The sequence below is a fragment of the Emys orbicularis genome, chromosome 3 (assembly GCF_028017835.1).
Source record: "Emys orbicularis isolate rEmyOrb1 chromosome 3, rEmyOrb1.hap1, whole genome shotgun sequence".
NCBI lineage: Eukaryota > Metazoa > Chordata > Testudines > Emydidae > Emys > Emys orbicularis.
Window position 1 is genome coordinate 141,132,476 of NC_088685.1, and position 17,833 is coordinate 141,150,308.

At 38.9% G+C, this 17,833-nt stretch overlaps 1 protein-coding gene across 6 annotated transcripts in view; it reads right to left on the reverse strand.

The window, feature by feature from the left end:
• Positions 1 to 1,160: 1,160 nt before the first annotated feature.
• Positions 1,161 to 17,833, reverse strand: part of RGS7 (regulator of G protein signaling 7) — a 420,700-nt gene continuing 404,027 nt past the window's right edge. For 3 of the 6 annotated variants that reach the window (XM_065400366.1, XM_065400369.1, XM_065400365.1), the window contains 5 exons: positions 17,628 to 17,738; positions 16,958 to 17,083; positions 7,750 to 7,936; positions 4,202 to 4,291; positions 1,161 to 1,235 (listed from right to left, as the gene is read on the reverse strand). In XM_065400366.1, the coding sequence (XP_065256438.1) occupies positions 1,161 to 1,235; positions 4,202 to 4,291; positions 7,750 to 7,936; positions 16,958 to 17,083; positions 17,628 to 17,738 (589 nt within the window). Of the gene's footprint in view, positions 1,236 to 2,819; positions 2,874 to 4,201; positions 4,292 to 7,749; positions 7,937 to 16,957; positions 17,084 to 17,627; positions 17,739 to 17,833 lie in introns of all 6 variants that reach the window. The other 3 variants (XM_065400367.1, XM_065400364.1, XM_065400368.1) reach the window with 2 other exon arrangements.

A 17,833-nucleotide genomic window follows, 5' to 3' on the forward strand; every position in this document is an offset into this window, starting at 1 on the left:
TGGCATCTACCTTGTTCTGGGGTATAGGGTGACAAAGTTCGAAAGACAAAACTCATTACAGGGGGTGGAGGGTAGGAGGAAAAGTGAGAAGAGGAGATGCATATAGAGTTAGAATGAATACACTGCAGAAAAGTTAAAATTTACTTTGGGTAACATTCTTCAGCGATTTACTGTGCATTAAATTAAACATTCTATTCCATATTTTATCTGGGTTTTATCTGTATATTGGACATTACATATTATATTATATATTATTATCATATATTAGCAGTGACAACTAAATTTTCTTCTCAACAGCACTAGGCAGACTGAAATAATTTCATCTGTACTGGGCCACCTTTGGTTCAAAACTCCCATAGTTATCCCAGTTATTGTAGGTTGCCACTGGTTGATTAGGAAAAGTCTAGCTCTCAAAAGTCACAGTATGTTGTCATTGTTCCCATGTTTTCTTTATTAGTGCAGCCTTGATTATATAAGACAGGAACTCCTATTAAACATCTCAGTGAAAGAAAGTATGAGTGTTATGTTATAAAGTTGTTTTATAGAACAATCTCTTTAGACAATACATAAATCACAGTGAAACATGCTGTGGCAACACCACCATGCAAAAAATAGGGGTTTTTGTTTCAAACTTTTTGTTTGTTTTATAGCTATTTATTCATTTTTAATGAGTTTTACCTAACAACTTTTACCTGGACTTTTAGTGACTTTGTCCCATTGAATCCAAATTAATTTCTGAATTTACAAAATAAGATACCCAATATGTATTACAGGAAACCTTTATCTATAATGAAACATCAAATATATATATACTGTTTTCTTTTAGCATGTGAGATACCCCCACAGCCTCATCATAGAACTTTGTTCTTTCACTTCACTTGTTTCTTTTTTGTTTAGCATAAAATAAATTTATTTTAAGGAGTTAAGAACTCATTATACAGGAGGCCGTTTATGAGAACTGCCCCTCCTCCCTTATAAACTAAAAACAAAAACCATGATCTTTGCTGAAGCTCTTTATACTTTTCATTTCAACACACACAGCTCCATTAACCGATTGTCACAGCAAAAGCCACAACAAACACACACAGCAGCATGAACTGCACAATTCAACAGACAATGCAGACAAACTTGAGTATAATCCAAGATCTTTCTACCTCTTTTCATAACAGGTTAGTGCTCGCCCTCAGTGTTGGTGTACAGTTTTTATGGCATGGAAAAATAGGGATGTTTCTGCCCTACAAAAATAAATGTGTTGAATGCTTTAGTTTGAACTTGCACAATGTCAAAAAAAGACCCAAAGACTGGCACAAATAAAAATAATCCAGTAAGTGAGGACATCAGTGGAACTCATGGCTGGTGGTGGGAAAATATGGATAAGAAATCCACCAACCTCCATTTTTACCTTGCTGCAACATCTTTCAAAAATAAATTCTTACTTTTCAGTGAATAAGGAACGGAGCAGAATTGAAGCGTGTAGGCAGGAATTTTGGCTGCTTGTACTGTGTCACTGAAATGACATTCAAACAAACCCCTAGTGCATCATAAGCATCAACTGCTCACAAGGCACCTTTGAACCTGAGAAGCATTATTAGGCTTGAGAGAAGTTGGGGACATTTGTTACAGGTTATTTCCCACCCCCTTCCATGCCCCATTATAAAATTGGCCAGACTCCATCTAGGACAAAATAGGAACAGTAAAAGGAAAGTAATCCAATGTATTAAAATACGCATCAAACATAGTATTTGGGGAGATCATCTTAATGCCACTATATAAAGCCATGGTGCGCCCACACCTTGAATACTGTGTGCAGTTCTGGTCACCCCATCTCAAAAAAAGTTATATTAGAATTGGAAAGATACAGAGAAGGGCAACAAAAATCAGTAGGGAGATGGAACAGCTTCCATATGAGGAGAGATTAAAAAGAGTGGCACTGCTCTGCTTAGAAAAGAGATGACTAATGAGGTGTGTGTGTATGACAGAGGTCTATAAAATCATAAATAGTGTGGAGAAAGAGAATAGTGAAGTGTTATTTACCCCTTCGTATAACACAAGAACCAGGGGTCACCCAATGAAATTAATAGGCAGAAGGTTTAAAACGAACATAAGGAAGTACGTCTTCACACAACGTGAAGTCAACCTGTGGAACTCATTGCCAGGGGATGTTTGAAGACCAAAATTATAACTGGGTTCAAAAAAGAATTAGAAGATAGATCCATCCATGGCTATTAGCCAAGAAGGTCAAGAACACAACTTATTGCTCCAGGTGTCCCTAAATCTCTGATTCCCAGAAGCTGGGACTGGACAACAGGGGATAGATCACTTGATAATTGCCCTGTTCTGTTCATTCCCTCTGAAGTGTCTGGCACTGGCCACTGTCAGAAGACTGGATGCTGGGCTAGATGGACCCTGTATGTCTGTTCTTATGATGCACTAGGAAAAGTAACAGCATGAAGCAGGTTTCCAGAGGTTCCTTTAGTTTAATAAAAAAATGAAGAGTGAATGAACTCCGTTTTCTAGGGTGTATTTAATGTTCCTTAATGCAAACAGTATGGCTCCCACAGGTCCATTCCTCCATTTATAGCAACAATAACAACCTGGTTTTCTCTGAGGTTAGTCAGTAAAAGGAGGGAGAGCTGGGGGAGGACTGTAATGAAAGCCTAGTACAAAGCTGCCATTTCTATGTAAAGTTGTAAACTTGCATGGATGCAAAACTTTATCTCTGTCATACAGAAGGAGAAAAGGTGAGGGAATAGGGTGGTGGTGGGGAGAAGGGTGTTTCATTGATCAGGCTTATTAGTTTGCCAAGGTAACAAACTTACCACATTGCGTGTGAATTTCTCAAAAGATGTTCGACGATCCAGTGTGTTTTCCAACTTAAATTAAAAAAAGGGGGAAATAAAAAAAGGAAAAAGAAAAGAAAAGGGGAGAAAAAAGAAGAAGAGCAAGAAACAAATAGAGCAGAAAAGAAGGAATGATGAAACGATGGACTGCAAAACAAAGCTCATGTACAAATCAAGAAGCAAAAGTAGGTATGAAGCTGCTAATGAATGCCTGTTATAGAACAATGGACGGGCAAAGCAGTTATAATATTTGATTTAAAAAAAAAAACTTTTCTCAGGTGGATCAAACTGGTTTGATTAAAAAAGAAAAACTGAAAATAAAAAAAATTATGAAGAGCATTTCTTGTGTCAATGAACTGACATTTGCAAAACGTAAGGACTTTGCATACACAGTAGCAGCTCTGTGGAACTTTCAACATTTCTCCATATTGGATGGTCAGAAACTAACATTTGAAAAAAACCATACAGTACTTCCATATAATTTTTAGATTTTCATTTTATGCACAGTTTAGTATTATCAAGATCATAACTAGCTTACTATTACTTCTACATAGGATAATGGGCCTGATTTTGCAAACAGTGTTCCCAACTGATTGCAATAGGATTTCAGAATTTGTGGTGGTTGCAGAATCAGACCCACTAATAACAAACAACAATTTCATTATAGACTTTTGCATCAGAAAGTGTTTTGGAATTTCCTTGCACTCAGCACTTTGACCCCCTATCATGTAAGATGCTCCACACAGTGAAGGGTTCGTCTCTGCAGAGCTCATTGCATAATCTGGACCTTAAAAAGCAAGGGTCATGTACCATGGTAAGATTTTTTGTTTGCATGAGTGTGACATGATCTCACATTCATATTAGATTCCTAACCTGATAAAAACTAGACATATAATAACAGGGAGAAAAAGAAATCCTAAAATACTTTTTAAAAAAATGAAACCAGAAGTTATTCATACCAATGAGATCAATTTTAAACAAATTAGTAGGCTTTGTAAATAAAAATGAAGAAAATGAGAATTATTATATTTGCAAATTTGAAAGACTATACTGCAGGGATTTTATTTTATTTAACCTACTTGTAAACTACTTTTCAGTTTAAGTTGCTTGGTAACAGAAAGAGTGCTATAATGTGAGATGTAAAAATAAAAATAGGTTTTGCTAATTTAACTTATTAAAACATACACGCGTGCAGGATACATTTATCAAACTACTGTATGTATGTGACCCTCTAAATAAGCCAACCTGGTCACCTACCAGATATCCAGCTGCACTTGCACAGGGGAGAGAAATCCATGTATTGTAGCAAACATCACCACCACCGAGCACAGTTGCAACAAAAAGAGAAGATGGATCAATACCTTTTTCTTGGCCTGTAGCAGCTCCTGGTAGGCACTGGATCGTATAAAACGAGGATAGGAATCACTTTTCATCAGTTTGTAAATGTGCTCCTGAAGAGAAAAGATATACAATTTAAAAAAATTGACATTTTGAATGGATGTTCTGAAAACAAGATGCAGTGGACTAAGATCAAAAAGATAGATAACAGAATATTTAATGCCATTATCGAGAGATACTAGAGATTATTAGTAGTATATTTTTATGGAAGGAAACATAAAAGGAAGGAGCATTGGCTGCAGTTCTAGAGTTAAGGTTGAATTGACTTTTGTTCTTAAAGTAGAATCCACCACTTTGTCATGTGTGAAGAATACAGTGTACCTTCCCCTTAAATTACAGCACTTGTTCTATATTTGAATGAATTTTCTGAGAATTTACAAGTACATCAGCTAAATAGACTCTCCAAAAAATGTAACACCCATATAAAACCATTTTTTGTCCCAAATTACTTTACTAACAGAATAATGCAATCTTCCATTATAGATAAATTTACTGAAGTTTAGTCCATTGGCTACACTTGAAGACATTGTATTTAGGGTTAATTGGCGATTCTGCTAAACTCCACCCTGTAGTGATACCATGAGGGGTGGGGAATCAAATGTGTCTTTAAATTTAATCTAATCTGGGACTGCAAACACTAGTATGCACTGATTGTAACTGCATCGCCTCACTACAAGGCAGCGTTAAAATTGTTTGGGTGCCTTAACTGTCCATTTCCATACCATACATAACATGTTTGGATTTCTTTTAAATTGAACCTTAACTATTTCCTGGATCTGGTTTTCAGATAATTACAATATCCCTGTAATATGTTTATCTGTAAATTACTGATATGTACTCAGCCATAAAACCAGTTTAATATAGTTATCTGGGAATATTTATATATACTAGTGCCCTGACATCCCAGTCAAGATCATGCCCCATGAACTGTGTCACAAGATCATGCCCCATGTACTGTTCAGATGCATGTGAAGTCATGCCCTGAAGAATTTACAAATATCTACAGAGCAGAGGCCACTCTAGCTATAGGCCAGCTAGGCAGCTTCCAAGGGCTGCAGATTTCTGGGCAGCTGCCTAGGGTAGTAGATTTGGCCTGGCCGCCCATCTGTTATGACAGAGAGGAGGCTGGGCCAAACCTGAGTGGCGCAGGGGGCATCATACTAAAGTGTGCCTAGGGCAGCAGATTGTGTTGAGCAGCCTCTGCTACAGAGAGAGAGAGAGAGAGAGAGAGAATACTCAGAAATCAAATTCAGAGAATGCCCTAAAAGCTGAAGGGCTAAAATGTACAGTAGTCTAAATCCATGAGTCTGTATTTGTTTTTATACAGTTGGGGTGGGAGGGTTTAAAAAAACCCAATATGAATAGAAATATATATTTGTAAGCATTCAATGAAACCAGTTTATAAAATAATTTAAATTCTCTCTTGCAGTATAGGGAAATTCTGGCACAACAACACTGACCTAGTGAATGAACCTGAAAGTGAAAATCCTAACACTTTATACAGTGCAAGCTGAGTGAATGGAGAAAGTAAACAAAAGGAGACAAAATGTAGGTAGAAGTCGATCAAATTTTCAAAGTTCTCTCAGTTTTGATAATCTAATGCATTTAGAAACTCTGAAAAGTGATCATGTAAAAACAAGCACCTTCTGACCCTTCATGCATTCAGAGTCAGATCTGGCCCCTTTAGTGAGTCTTTACACCATTTTTTTTTTTGCACAGCTAATACAGCTAAGAGAGAACAAAGAGGATTCTGTTCCTTCATCCACAGTATCAACAGAGTTGGTTAACAACGTTCAGCCAATTGAATCTGTGCAAACACCATTGTAAACAGCAGCCTCGCAGATGTGTCACAGAGAATAACTTAACTTGCAGAATTTATTACTGGTGGTAATGCACAAGAAGTAAAGAACCCAGGTTACTTCTCAGATTCCAGGTTAAGCTGGCAAAGCTGGAGTTAGAAAAAATATTTTTTTTACTTGTAAATTGAACACATTAGAGCTGGACTCTTCAAGAGGCAAATATGGAACCCCAATGATGCCATTTTTATAGTGAGTCACCTTACAGAGTAGAGCTGTATTTTAAACAAAAATAAAGTTACTTGTTTGATGCCCTGGAGGCTCTTCAACTCAAAACCTGGCAGACCATCATGAGCAGCAAATTCCAAAAGAAGGGGCCCTCTACTGAAAAAGTCTTGCTACTTTAGCACAGTGGGTAAAGATCATAATGTTCAAGGCAGGACAGGTGAGTCCTATCCTGCTTGCTCTGAGTGAGAAGTGTTCACTGCCAGACTTAAATTACGCTGAACAGGATCAAAGGAGGGTGTTCTGATGGGAAAAAGCCCCTTTGCATAGAGTCTGCATACTCCAGACCATACACAAATGGAAAAAAAAAAACTCTAGAAAGAAAATAAAGGAGTGTTGAGCTTTCATACCCATTTTCCAAAACTAGGATAATGTAAGGAAGGTTGCTTTTCTTTAGCTATTGCAGTTTAAACATAACTTTGCTTCCAGAGCTTCTGTATTTCTGAAGTATTTAACTAGGTAATTTATGTCTTTGTTTTCTGTGTACTGTACCATTAAATTTCTAAGGGCTTGGTGTAGGCAGACAACCATTGTGTGTTCAGTTTAATGCAGACTATCACAGTGGAGACATATATTGTGTGCTCTCTCATGAACATTTTGCTGTTTTGTGCTGTGCTATTGTCAATCTAAAACAAAGGCCACTCGGACTGGAGTTATCTGTTTGCTATGTGTATGGTACCATATTTCTTTATTAAATCAACCCGCAAAGTGTAAAATGGAGAAAAAAATCTTAGAAAGTCATACTCAATCTGTCCTTCATTCCTAGAATATCACTCCTTGAAGAACAGTTCCTAGAAGCCTACTATGCTGTTCAGTGGATATTACTTTTACAATGGGGTTTATAAGGTACACTTGTACATAGGTCAGGATTCAGAAATAACCTCAGTACAAGCCTTTATATTTATTTCTCCCATGGGATAAACAGTCTTTCCTTGGTATAAACTTTTGCCTCCTATAAACGCTAATGAGAGTTATGAACATGCATCTAGAGGAGAACAGATTCCTCGTTTTGGTTAAAAAAAGTCCTTCAAGAGCAGATCCTGAGAGGCAGAAATTCATTTGATTTTCTGTAGCATTTTTTAATGCAACTGAGCAAAAGGATTAAGAAACCTGGTACCTGAAGAGAATGAACTTCACTGTACCTATATTGCACTACACCCCCGGCTAGCAGGGCAGATGCACACATCTGCAGAGGGCCAGCTTGAAGCCTTTGCACCACTACAGTCATCAAAATTGTGGCGCATATGACACTTAAGCAATGCATAGGCCTTAATCCAAAGAATGAGTTTCCCCCATACTGCATTGATACTGATATTTTCAGAAAAGTGAACACTATATTATCTTTACCAAATATATTTGTTTGTAAGAGTGTGCATACAAGTGGCCGGTGCTATACCTCGGAAGTGCCTGGATGAAGATCATATACTGACCTGAGCATCTTCAAATGTGTATCTTCCTGGGTCCTTCACATTCTGTGTGGTTTTGTCATAACTTTTTGAATCAAGATTGATGGCACTGGGAGCTCCTGGAGCAAGAAACTCCTGCCAGATTTCCTGGACTCGAGCAGGTACTTCACGATTAGGTCTCTTCTTCAAATCTTCAACTGCTAACCAGAACCTATGGCAAAATATGGCAACTTGAATTCTAAGGCTAATTTATTTCCTAGGTTCTGGGTATAACCAGCCTCTCATGGCCTCTTCTCATTAGTATAGTTTGTAATGACATAAAAACTGCTTTACAGACATCACAGAAACAATACACAGCAATGAGCAAAGTGGTAGCCATGAATTTTGTATTAGGATTATATAGTTTCTGTATAGGAACTGTAATACTGGCTCAGACAAGTGGTCTATCTAGTCCAGTCTCCTATATTAAACAGTAGCCAGTATCAGCTGCTTCATGGGAAGGTGCAAGAAACCCTACAGGATAATCTGCTCACAGGGAAATTTCTGCCTAACCCCCATCAAACAGAGGTTGCCTTGAAGCATGAAGATTTATAGAATCATAGAAATGTAGGGCTAGAAGGGACCTCAAGAGGTCTAGTCCAGCCCCCTGTGCTGAGGCAGGACCAAGTATACCTAGACCATCCTGAGAGGTGTCTGTCCAACCAATAACAGGGATTCCAGAAACTGCCTTGGAAGCCTATTCCAGAGCTTAACTATCCTTATGGTTAGGAAGTTTTTCCAAATATCTAAATTTAATAGCCCTTGCTACAGACTAAGGCCATTACTTGTTGTCCTACCTTCAGTGGACATGGAGAAAAATTGATCACCATCCTCTTTATAGCAGCCCCTAATATATTTGAAGACTGTTATCAGGTCCCCCCTCGGTCTTCTTTACTCAACACTAATTATGCCCAGATTTTTTAAACCTTTTTGATAGGTCAGTTTTTTTAAACCCTTTATCATGTTTGTTGCTTTCCTCTGGACTCATTCCATTTTTTCCCCCATATGTTTCTTAAAGCGTGGCACCTAGAATTGGACATAGTACTCGAGCTGAGCGGGATAGTTATCTCCCATGTCTTACATACAACACTCCCAGCATACTAGCCTTTTTAGGTTGTTGGCTTATATTCAATTTGTCAGCAGTACTACTATCTAGCCAGTTATTCCCCATTTTGTAGTTGTGCAATTGAGTTTTCCTTCCTAAGGATAGTACTTTGCACTTGTCTTAACTGGATTTCATCTTGCTGATTTCAGACCAATTCTCCAATTTGTCAAGGTTCTTTTGAATTCTAATCCTGTCCTCCAGATTGCTTGCAACCCCTCCCAGCTTGGTGTCATCTGCAAATTTTATAAGCATACTCTCCACTCCATTTTCCATTAGTGAAAGTCATTAATGAAAATATGGAATGGTACTGGACCAGGACAGACCATTGTGGGACCCCACTAGATAGCCATCCCAGTCTGACAGCAAACCATTGATAACTAGTCTTTGAGTATGGTCTTTCAATCAGTTTTGCACCCATCATATAGTAATTTCATCTAGACCACATTTACCTAGTTTGCTTGTGAGAATGTCATGTGGGACTGTGTCAAAAGCCTTACTAAAATCAAGATACATCACATCTACTGCTTCCTCCCTATTCACTAGGCCAGACCTCTTGTTATCCATCTAAAGGTCTAATCTTCTTTTGAATCCTGCTAACCTCTTAGCCTCAACTGTATTTTGTGGCTGTAAACTGTGCACGCTAATTGCATGTTGTCCGAAAATGTATTTCCTTTTATCAGCTTTAAATTTTCCCCCTTTCAATTTCATTGCCTGTCCCTTGACCTGGTATTTTGAGCAATTGTAAATAGCAGTGTCCAATCTAGCGTCTTGCTATACAGAGCATACATACTTCAGGAGGCCATGTAAGGTTATGTGTGAGACCACGGTATATTTTTTCCCCACAATAAAAAATCACTAAAAAGGCCTTGACCAAATGTGATCAGAACTGTGCTACCTGGAATAACATTTATACAGTTGTTGCTATTAGGATACTAGCATGGTTACCTTGATCACTGTACTATAATCACTACTTGGTTGTCCACAGACTGTACAACACAGTCAACAAAAAAGATCACTGCTCTGGGAATCCTGCTAGAAATAGCTAGACTTAAGCATGGTGCCGTAAACTTGTACAGTTTTATTCTCAGAGAAGACAGGACCCACTACAATGTGGTTTCTGCTTTGTCGGGGGAGCCAGATACAATGTAGTCTTCCAATATGATGTCAACATGGTTGGTCTAATAACATAGAGAAGTTGGGACTCAACTGATCTTGACCGTGCTCTGGCTTGGACTTCACATGATGAGAGCATGATTTGGGAATATGGTTAAAACATGGTATTATCCTGAATACACTGCAAGACCAAGGCATGTTTTCACTGTGTTGAGGGACTATTGTGTTTTACCCAGGTCTCCCAAGAAGTCAAAAATGACATTGCATACTTACAGGTCTGGTAAGGCTGCTGCGCAAAAACAGCAAAGCAACAGAACAACACCTTACAAAATAGTTCTTCACTTCAGTTTACCTCATTGGAAGCAATTAGTCTCATAGTCCCCTTATTAAACTGGCCTAACTCTAACAAATGGCAGGGTGGTCACATGAGCTCAGTACTTCTTTGTAGCAGGGGAGGTGAGATTGGTCCCTTCCCCAGTCACCTGTTCTGTCTCACCTCTCCTTTTTGTTTGATCGGAAGCCTAAAAGGGCATTTGACAACCTCATTCAATGGTTTAGCTTGTTATGGCTTCCCATCAACTTGACCTTCAACTGCCTAATATCAGCCTCTATCTTTTGAGATATCTATTTTAGGTACCTATATCTGATATCTGAGCGCCTCCCAATCCTTTTACTGTATTTATCTTCACAACACCCCTGTGATGTCAGGGAGTGCTATTATCCCCATTTTACAGATGGGGAACTGAGGTACAAGGAGACGAAGGCCTAGATCCTGAAAAGGCATTTAGGCACCTAAGTTGCTTTGAGGATCTGGTGCTCAGTGATTTGCCCAAGATCACACAGGGAGTCTGTGGCAGAATAGGAGCTTAAAACCCAAGTCTCTGTAGTCCTAGGTTAGTGCTCTAACCATTGAACCACCAAAATCTGATGGTTTTACTGTATTTGGTCTATAAATTTGAAAACAATGCATCTAGAATAGTGTTCTTACACAAGCTTAATAACTGCACAGCACACAGACTTTAATTCAGCTGACCCAGTAAATAATTCTGTTGAGTTTGGGCAACCTGAGTTTGTTGTTTTAAACTGCTTTAGATATTTACATTTCAGAGGGTACGTCCTGCAGTGCAAGCCCCACTCCAATGCACCTACTGGGATTGGCTGATTATTCATGTGTACGAAAGGTAGGTAAAGAGCAGAGAAATGAAAGGGGGAGATGTTCTTTGTAACCACAGCCATTTTCAGACCCAGACATCCATTAGGATCTATCCTAGGAGAGTGATCTTGTTTATTCCTTCTTGCCATCACCAATATTTCTGGGAACCCCACAAATAAACCCAGGATGCTATTTTGCATGTGAACCATTGCCTTACACTATGGTACAGACAGTGATGGAAAAATAGGCGGGAGATAAACTGAACTACTTTGGAGGAACGTGTAGCTTCTAGCATGGAAAAGAAAGGCAATCCAGACCTATCTTTATCAAGGTGAGCACAAGCTCCCCACTGGTAGATTAATTTTTATTTTACATTTCTAACGTTAGTATTCCAAAAACCCTACAGAAACTGTGAGCCTGTAATTGTAGAAACCTCTTTTAAAATGGAAACAAAAAATGTGCTGAGAGCTGCAATATGCTATGTCTAGGGAGATTACTTCATTGCAGACACACATTTTAATCTGCTTACTGAGCTTTCAAAACAAAATGTATACCCTCTTCCTACAGAAGAGTCGAGCATTAAGGCTACCGCCTTGTGTGTGTGCATTAATTTTGCCAGCTATCACACAGGAAATCAATAGCAGAGCCAGGGTTGGAACGCAGACCTGCAGGGTCCCTGTGCAGTACCTTAAACACAAGAGAACATCCTTTCTTCTCTTACAACCCTTTGCCTCAATCACTGTCTCTCCAGTGCACTGAATAAAGCAAGAGTTCTGTAGAACAAGTAGTCTGTAAACATGTAATTAAATACTGTCATCATGCATACACACAAGGGGCCAAATTAAGATTGCCTGGGAAGTGACATACATAGAATTAACACCAGCTAATGGAAGAACCCTGATTAGAACTCACGGGCTCCTCCTCACTCCCAATGCAATACAACCACCCATGGGCCAAAGCTACTGGAGCATCCCTGTATCTGGAGCTCTAGCTTTGTGCCTATCATGTGGGGAGCTCTGTAAAACTGGAACATAATGCAGTTGGCGTGTGGGTAGCTTTATGGAGCTGGATAGAACATTTGGAGGTTTTAGCAGCAAGCTCCTAACAAGCTCCACTGAGCATGTGCACCTGTGAGGTTTGTAACTCTGTCATATTTGGATGGATTTTCATGAGGACAGAAAAAAACCCTCTCTCTGACACCTAGGATCACCCCTTTTCCAAATACCAAGTCTTGCTCCAAAACAAGGAGGTGCTAAAGCTCTTCAAGGGAACGGTTGGAAAAAATGTTAACATTGGCCAAACTACCTATTAATCCTTAGCCTTATTCTCCAAAACCCCTATCGCTGAAATATTCCAAAAATTCATTCTGGGGCAGAGAGCAAGCATGGAACATTTCAGTCTGAGAGATTAAAGTTTGGCATCTTTATTAGCAACTGAAAACAGGAGTTAATAGAAAGTGTTAGACAATCTGAACTGTCGGTTGCTACCAGCTCTGCCTGTTATACCTTGCAACAAAGGCCAGTAACTCTTCTCCATGGTCAGTTAACTGCAGAACTAGCTTCCCACTGGCATTTCAGATAAATATATTTAAATACATAAAAACATTTAAAAACAATCTACAATGATGATTAATAAATAACAACAAGAAAAACAAGATGAGGCCGAAAGGGAAAAATCAATCAAACCCAATATGCCTATCTCCTGTATCATTCCCTCCTCCACCAATCAAATCATTTTATTATGGTATAATTAAGCTACAATGTATGTATATATTCTTTCAGATAAAGTAAACAAAAGCATGACCATTCAGACATAAGGCTGATGTAGTCTGTGTTTCACCCCACTGAGCTGTATACAATTATTTGAAAGGATTAATCTGAGACATCTATCCCTGGTGCTAGAGATTTTTACAGCAAGTACAGTGTGTGATTACAAAAATAAGCCCCACACAAAATTCCAGTGCACGCTGGATTGCTGAAACTAGACTATTTGTCCAGCATACTAACCCCATATCTGACCACTCTCTAAACCCCCGCTCTGACATACACACATATACATGCTACCAAGCACCCAGAACTCTTCTCTCCCTCGAGCTTTCCAGCATCTTATGAAAGTTAACAAATCCAAGGTCTATCTGATCAAGGAGAAGGGCACATTTCAGAAGATGCCCTACCACTTTTCCTTCCTTTTTAACCCCAGGGGCTGTTTTTAGCACAAGTACCTCTGTTGAGCACACAGCTGCTGCTGTATCACACAGGGAGAAAGATGGTCTGTTATGTAGGCAAGACTCAAAACCATTTAGGTCTTTATAGTTTGAAATCAATAACAACCTCCACCTGGAAACTAACAGGCAGACAACATATAAATACTTACTGGTCAGAGACCTCAGTGATACATAGACATAGCAAGGATCAGACAAGGAGCGAGGCTGGGATTTTCAAAGAAGACTAAGGAAGTTAGGTGTCTAACTCTCATATTTCAATGGGATTTAATTGCCTGAATCCCATACGCTCCTTTGAATATCCCAGTGTGCCTGGGCAACCAACTGATCCAGACAGTACTGGATCCTGCTAAAACTTAAGCATCCACATTTAAAATATAGTTCTTTGCTTCCTAACAGGAGCTAGGAACTTTGCAAAAATGATACTCTCAACTCTTGTGTTACTGTAATACTTGGCCTCACAGTGAACCAAGCATAAAGCAGAGCTTCCAAAAGGACTTGCTCTCAGTGGATGATTACTAAGGAGGGTGTAATAGTGTAGGCTTGATGCATGGAGGAGCAGTTCTGTGAGCCTTCTGAGTTAAATGGTCCACTCAGAATCCCATGTCCTGTACTGAAGCTACACTACTAACACCCCTGATCAGACTTTTTCCAAGAAATATTAGCTGAATGAAGAGCAAGAGGAGACCAACCAGTAGCTACATTGACTAGGGATGTCTCTCATCCAGCTGAGCTGCCTCTTTACCCAAGAAGTACAGTATTATGTTTTATCAATTTATGGTGCTTACATGGCTCCCCCACCCCCTTACTGTAGTATCTGAGCACCTCACAGTCTTTAATTATTTATCTTCACAACTCCCCCATGAGGTAGGGAAGTAGTATTGTTCCCATTTTACAAATAGGGAACCAAAGTACAGAGACACTAATTAACTTGCCCAAGTCACACAGTACGTGTCTAAGCAGGAAATTGAACCTACATCTGCTCAGTCCTAGGCTAGCATACTAACCACTGAACTATCCTTCCTCTCGGTTTCAGTCCATTGCTTCAAATTTCTTCACATTGGCTCGCACTTCTTAAGAAAGACTCTACTGTGGACCAACTTCACTCCCAGTACCAATCCTGATTCCACACTTCTCAACTCAAGGGCATGAAAAAAGTCATATTGAGAGTATTAATGAGATAAAGCTGAAAATAAACATGGTTTCATGCAATGGGTGTGGCTCCTTGATTACAGCCTCTTTTTATATCGCCTCCATTTCCTCCATTGACCTGGGCACAGGGCTTTAGATTAATTAGGAGTGAATGTTTCCTCACTGCCTGAAGCCCAATGCTGTATTTTCTACAGGACATTTCGCAGTTTGGTACTATAGTCCCATCTGTTTGCTACTCCTCTGGTTTTGATGACACTTGTTTTAAATTCAGTCATGGTCAAATCTGCAAAGGGATGACACCTGATAAACATGGATGTGAAGTTATGTTAATCATATTACTAAGCTGAGGAGCTATTGATGGAAGCAAATTCCCTTGCCACAGTATTAGAAAGATGCTATCAAATCCCCCAAACTACAAATTCTATCATTATGTGGTTAATAGCTGTTTAAGCAGGTAGGTGCTTTTATATTTAAAGAAATCAAAACTGAGTGTGATAGCATTCGGGAAGATGCTGAGACATTTAGGTGTGCCATTGTGCATCAACAGGTACTTTGTGACTCATTATGCATGGGATTACTATGTCAGAAGTAAATTTTATTTATATCACTGCAATCAGTGGCATTTTGAGTCTCATACATATGAGACTTTAAAATGAGTTCTCTCTAACATGTCACAGGCATAGCTTTTTATTTGGCACCCATCTCCGCTCAGATATTATGCTTTATTATGCTAATATAGGAACCTAGATAGATAGATATAATGGGAGATGGCACATTGAGAAATTAGCTCCAAACAAAATCCTCTAGGGTATTTTGCTGGATCAGTCACTTGCAGTTTGCCTGTGGTTAGTGTTGTAAATAGGATTAGAGGAAAGAGCCTGGGATTATGTGGTAACAGTCTGGTTGGCAGCAAGACAAATTAGTCATAGAAAAGTGTAGAAAACATAGCATATGCTAGGTTGAACAGGTTCATGTTTGAACAGCTGCCTTGAATAAGGAATTACTGGGACATTTTTTAAATAAAAAAAAATACCTTCCCATTCCTTTGTACCAGGCTGATAAAAGATTTGCCCTTTAATTATCACTTAGCTTTTTTAATTCAGAAATTGCCACCAACAAGTAACATGTTATTTAGCAACACACACATTGGCCCAGATCTTAGTCCCTCTGAAATCAATGCAAAACAACAGCTGGGAACAGGATAGGGTCCAGAATATTTAATTTATATTTTTGATCCAAAATTGTTCTATAACTTGACTAGATAAGGGGTTTCCTGTATTACCACATAAAATCCAGATTTAATAGTGGAGATCTCCAAACTGTGAATATGTTAAATACAGCATGGTAAAAGAATGCCCAATAGCATGGAATAATCTGCTCCCAGTTACTCTGATGTAAGTTTGGAAAAACTTCAGTGCTATGTACCCTCATGTCTAGAAACTGAGGGTGCTTGGCATCTTTCAAATTAGGGCTTTTATACTAGACCAGGGTCTCTCTCCACTGCTCAGGTGCCTGGTGAATCCCATTTTTAAGGGAGTCACAGCTGGGCAATGAAAATAACTTAGTATGGGGATGGGTTTTTGATATACATACCTTTGAGAAGCAAAATTCACTTTTTTTGGCCGTAGAAGAGCAAAAATTAATATCCATTGTTAAGTCCTTCTCACATGCATATACTGGTAGTTTTAATACAGCTTCACTGGAACAGCAATAACCAAAAATGGCTTTTGCTAGTGGTTTGGCTATAATTCAATACTGTGAAATGGGCCGTTTCTGTTCATTTTTAAAAGAGATCTTGTTTTAAACTAGAAAAATTTAGATTTGACAAGTTGTCCTACACATACACAGTGCCTTTATTATGCAATTTTTGAAGAGAAGTTTCTTGGAGATTTACAAGCTTCTAAAAAACTTGCATGACGGGAGCAAATCACATCAGTCATAACATGTTTAACCTACACTAAGAGTTAAGAGCATTTTATTGTTCTTTTTAATCACTGTCAGGGAGATTTTCAAAAGCAGCTATGATATTTAGGAGCAAACATCCATGGATGTTTGCTCCTAAATCCCTTAGTTGCATTTGAAAATTTCCCACTGTAAGTTTACTATCCTTATAATGCTGTATGTATTAAAAGACACCAAATGCCCTGTGGCATTTCTGAGACATGTAATATGATGATTTGAGAGAGGATCCCTCTAGAAACTGGACATGATCAGAATAGTGTGTTTAGGGATGCGGAGTATTTATATATTTGTTGGTGTTGGCCTGAGCACCATTAACACTCAAAGCCATTGAAAAATGAGGGCATGCGACACCTCGTAGGATTGGACCCTTAAGCAGAAGAAATGGGACTATATCTATAAGGGAGAAAATAAATTTAAAAAAAATGGCACCAGACACACAAAACATTTCTTAGCTGTTGCTAAAAAGATAAAAACTCTTCAGCTTCACCTTAAGTTTTCTGAGCTGAACTCTGACTCCAGGAACTTGAGAAACTGCTCTCTCCCCACTGTGTCCTTCAATGCTTCATCCATGCCAAAGCCCCATCGCTTTACCCTCTGTTGCCCTGGCTCTTTGCTGTGGGCAAGAAAAAAAGTAGTCACAGATTGAGCTAGCACTTTAGTGTTGTATATGCAAATAATGATGGGAACTCCTAAAGTTCAGCTACGGGTTTCTCCCCTTCCAAGTCACTTGTGTTTGTATGGTGGTGTTATACAGAGATTTAATGGTCAGTGCCAAGCACACTGTCAGTGCTTAATCAATATAGCATAGGAGTGTGTGTGTGTGTGTATGTGTGTATATATATATATATATACACACACACACACACACGTATGTATATATGGGGCTCCCCTTCTCGTCCCCCTCCTCAGTGGAACCCTGTATATTGGCCATTGTGGACCCTGCAGTTTTTCATGCAGGTATATAAATCCATCCAAAATAACATGAAACTGGACAGCTGAAAAGACCAAGAGCAAATTGGTACGCATGGTAGTCGCATTTCCTATCTGCCTCAGTACTGTGCTGCAGAACGTATGGTTGAAATCTGCACATTTCAAGCAAAGACGGAAATTATTGCCGTGTACTTTATTAATCTGAAAAGAAGGAAGAAATAACATACCAGACCTCTAGTTCCCAGAATGTAGTGTCATCTGATAGCCAAGGGTTAGAGGGGTCAGGCGACACAAGAAATGGATCATATTCCACATACTGCTCTGTGTAAGCTAACAGACTAGAAAAACAAAACCATCAAACATTGTCATGTTAACGAGCTTTATGATCAGAAACCTGTTTTTTAAAAGTAAACAGTGGTGGTGGTGGGATAGT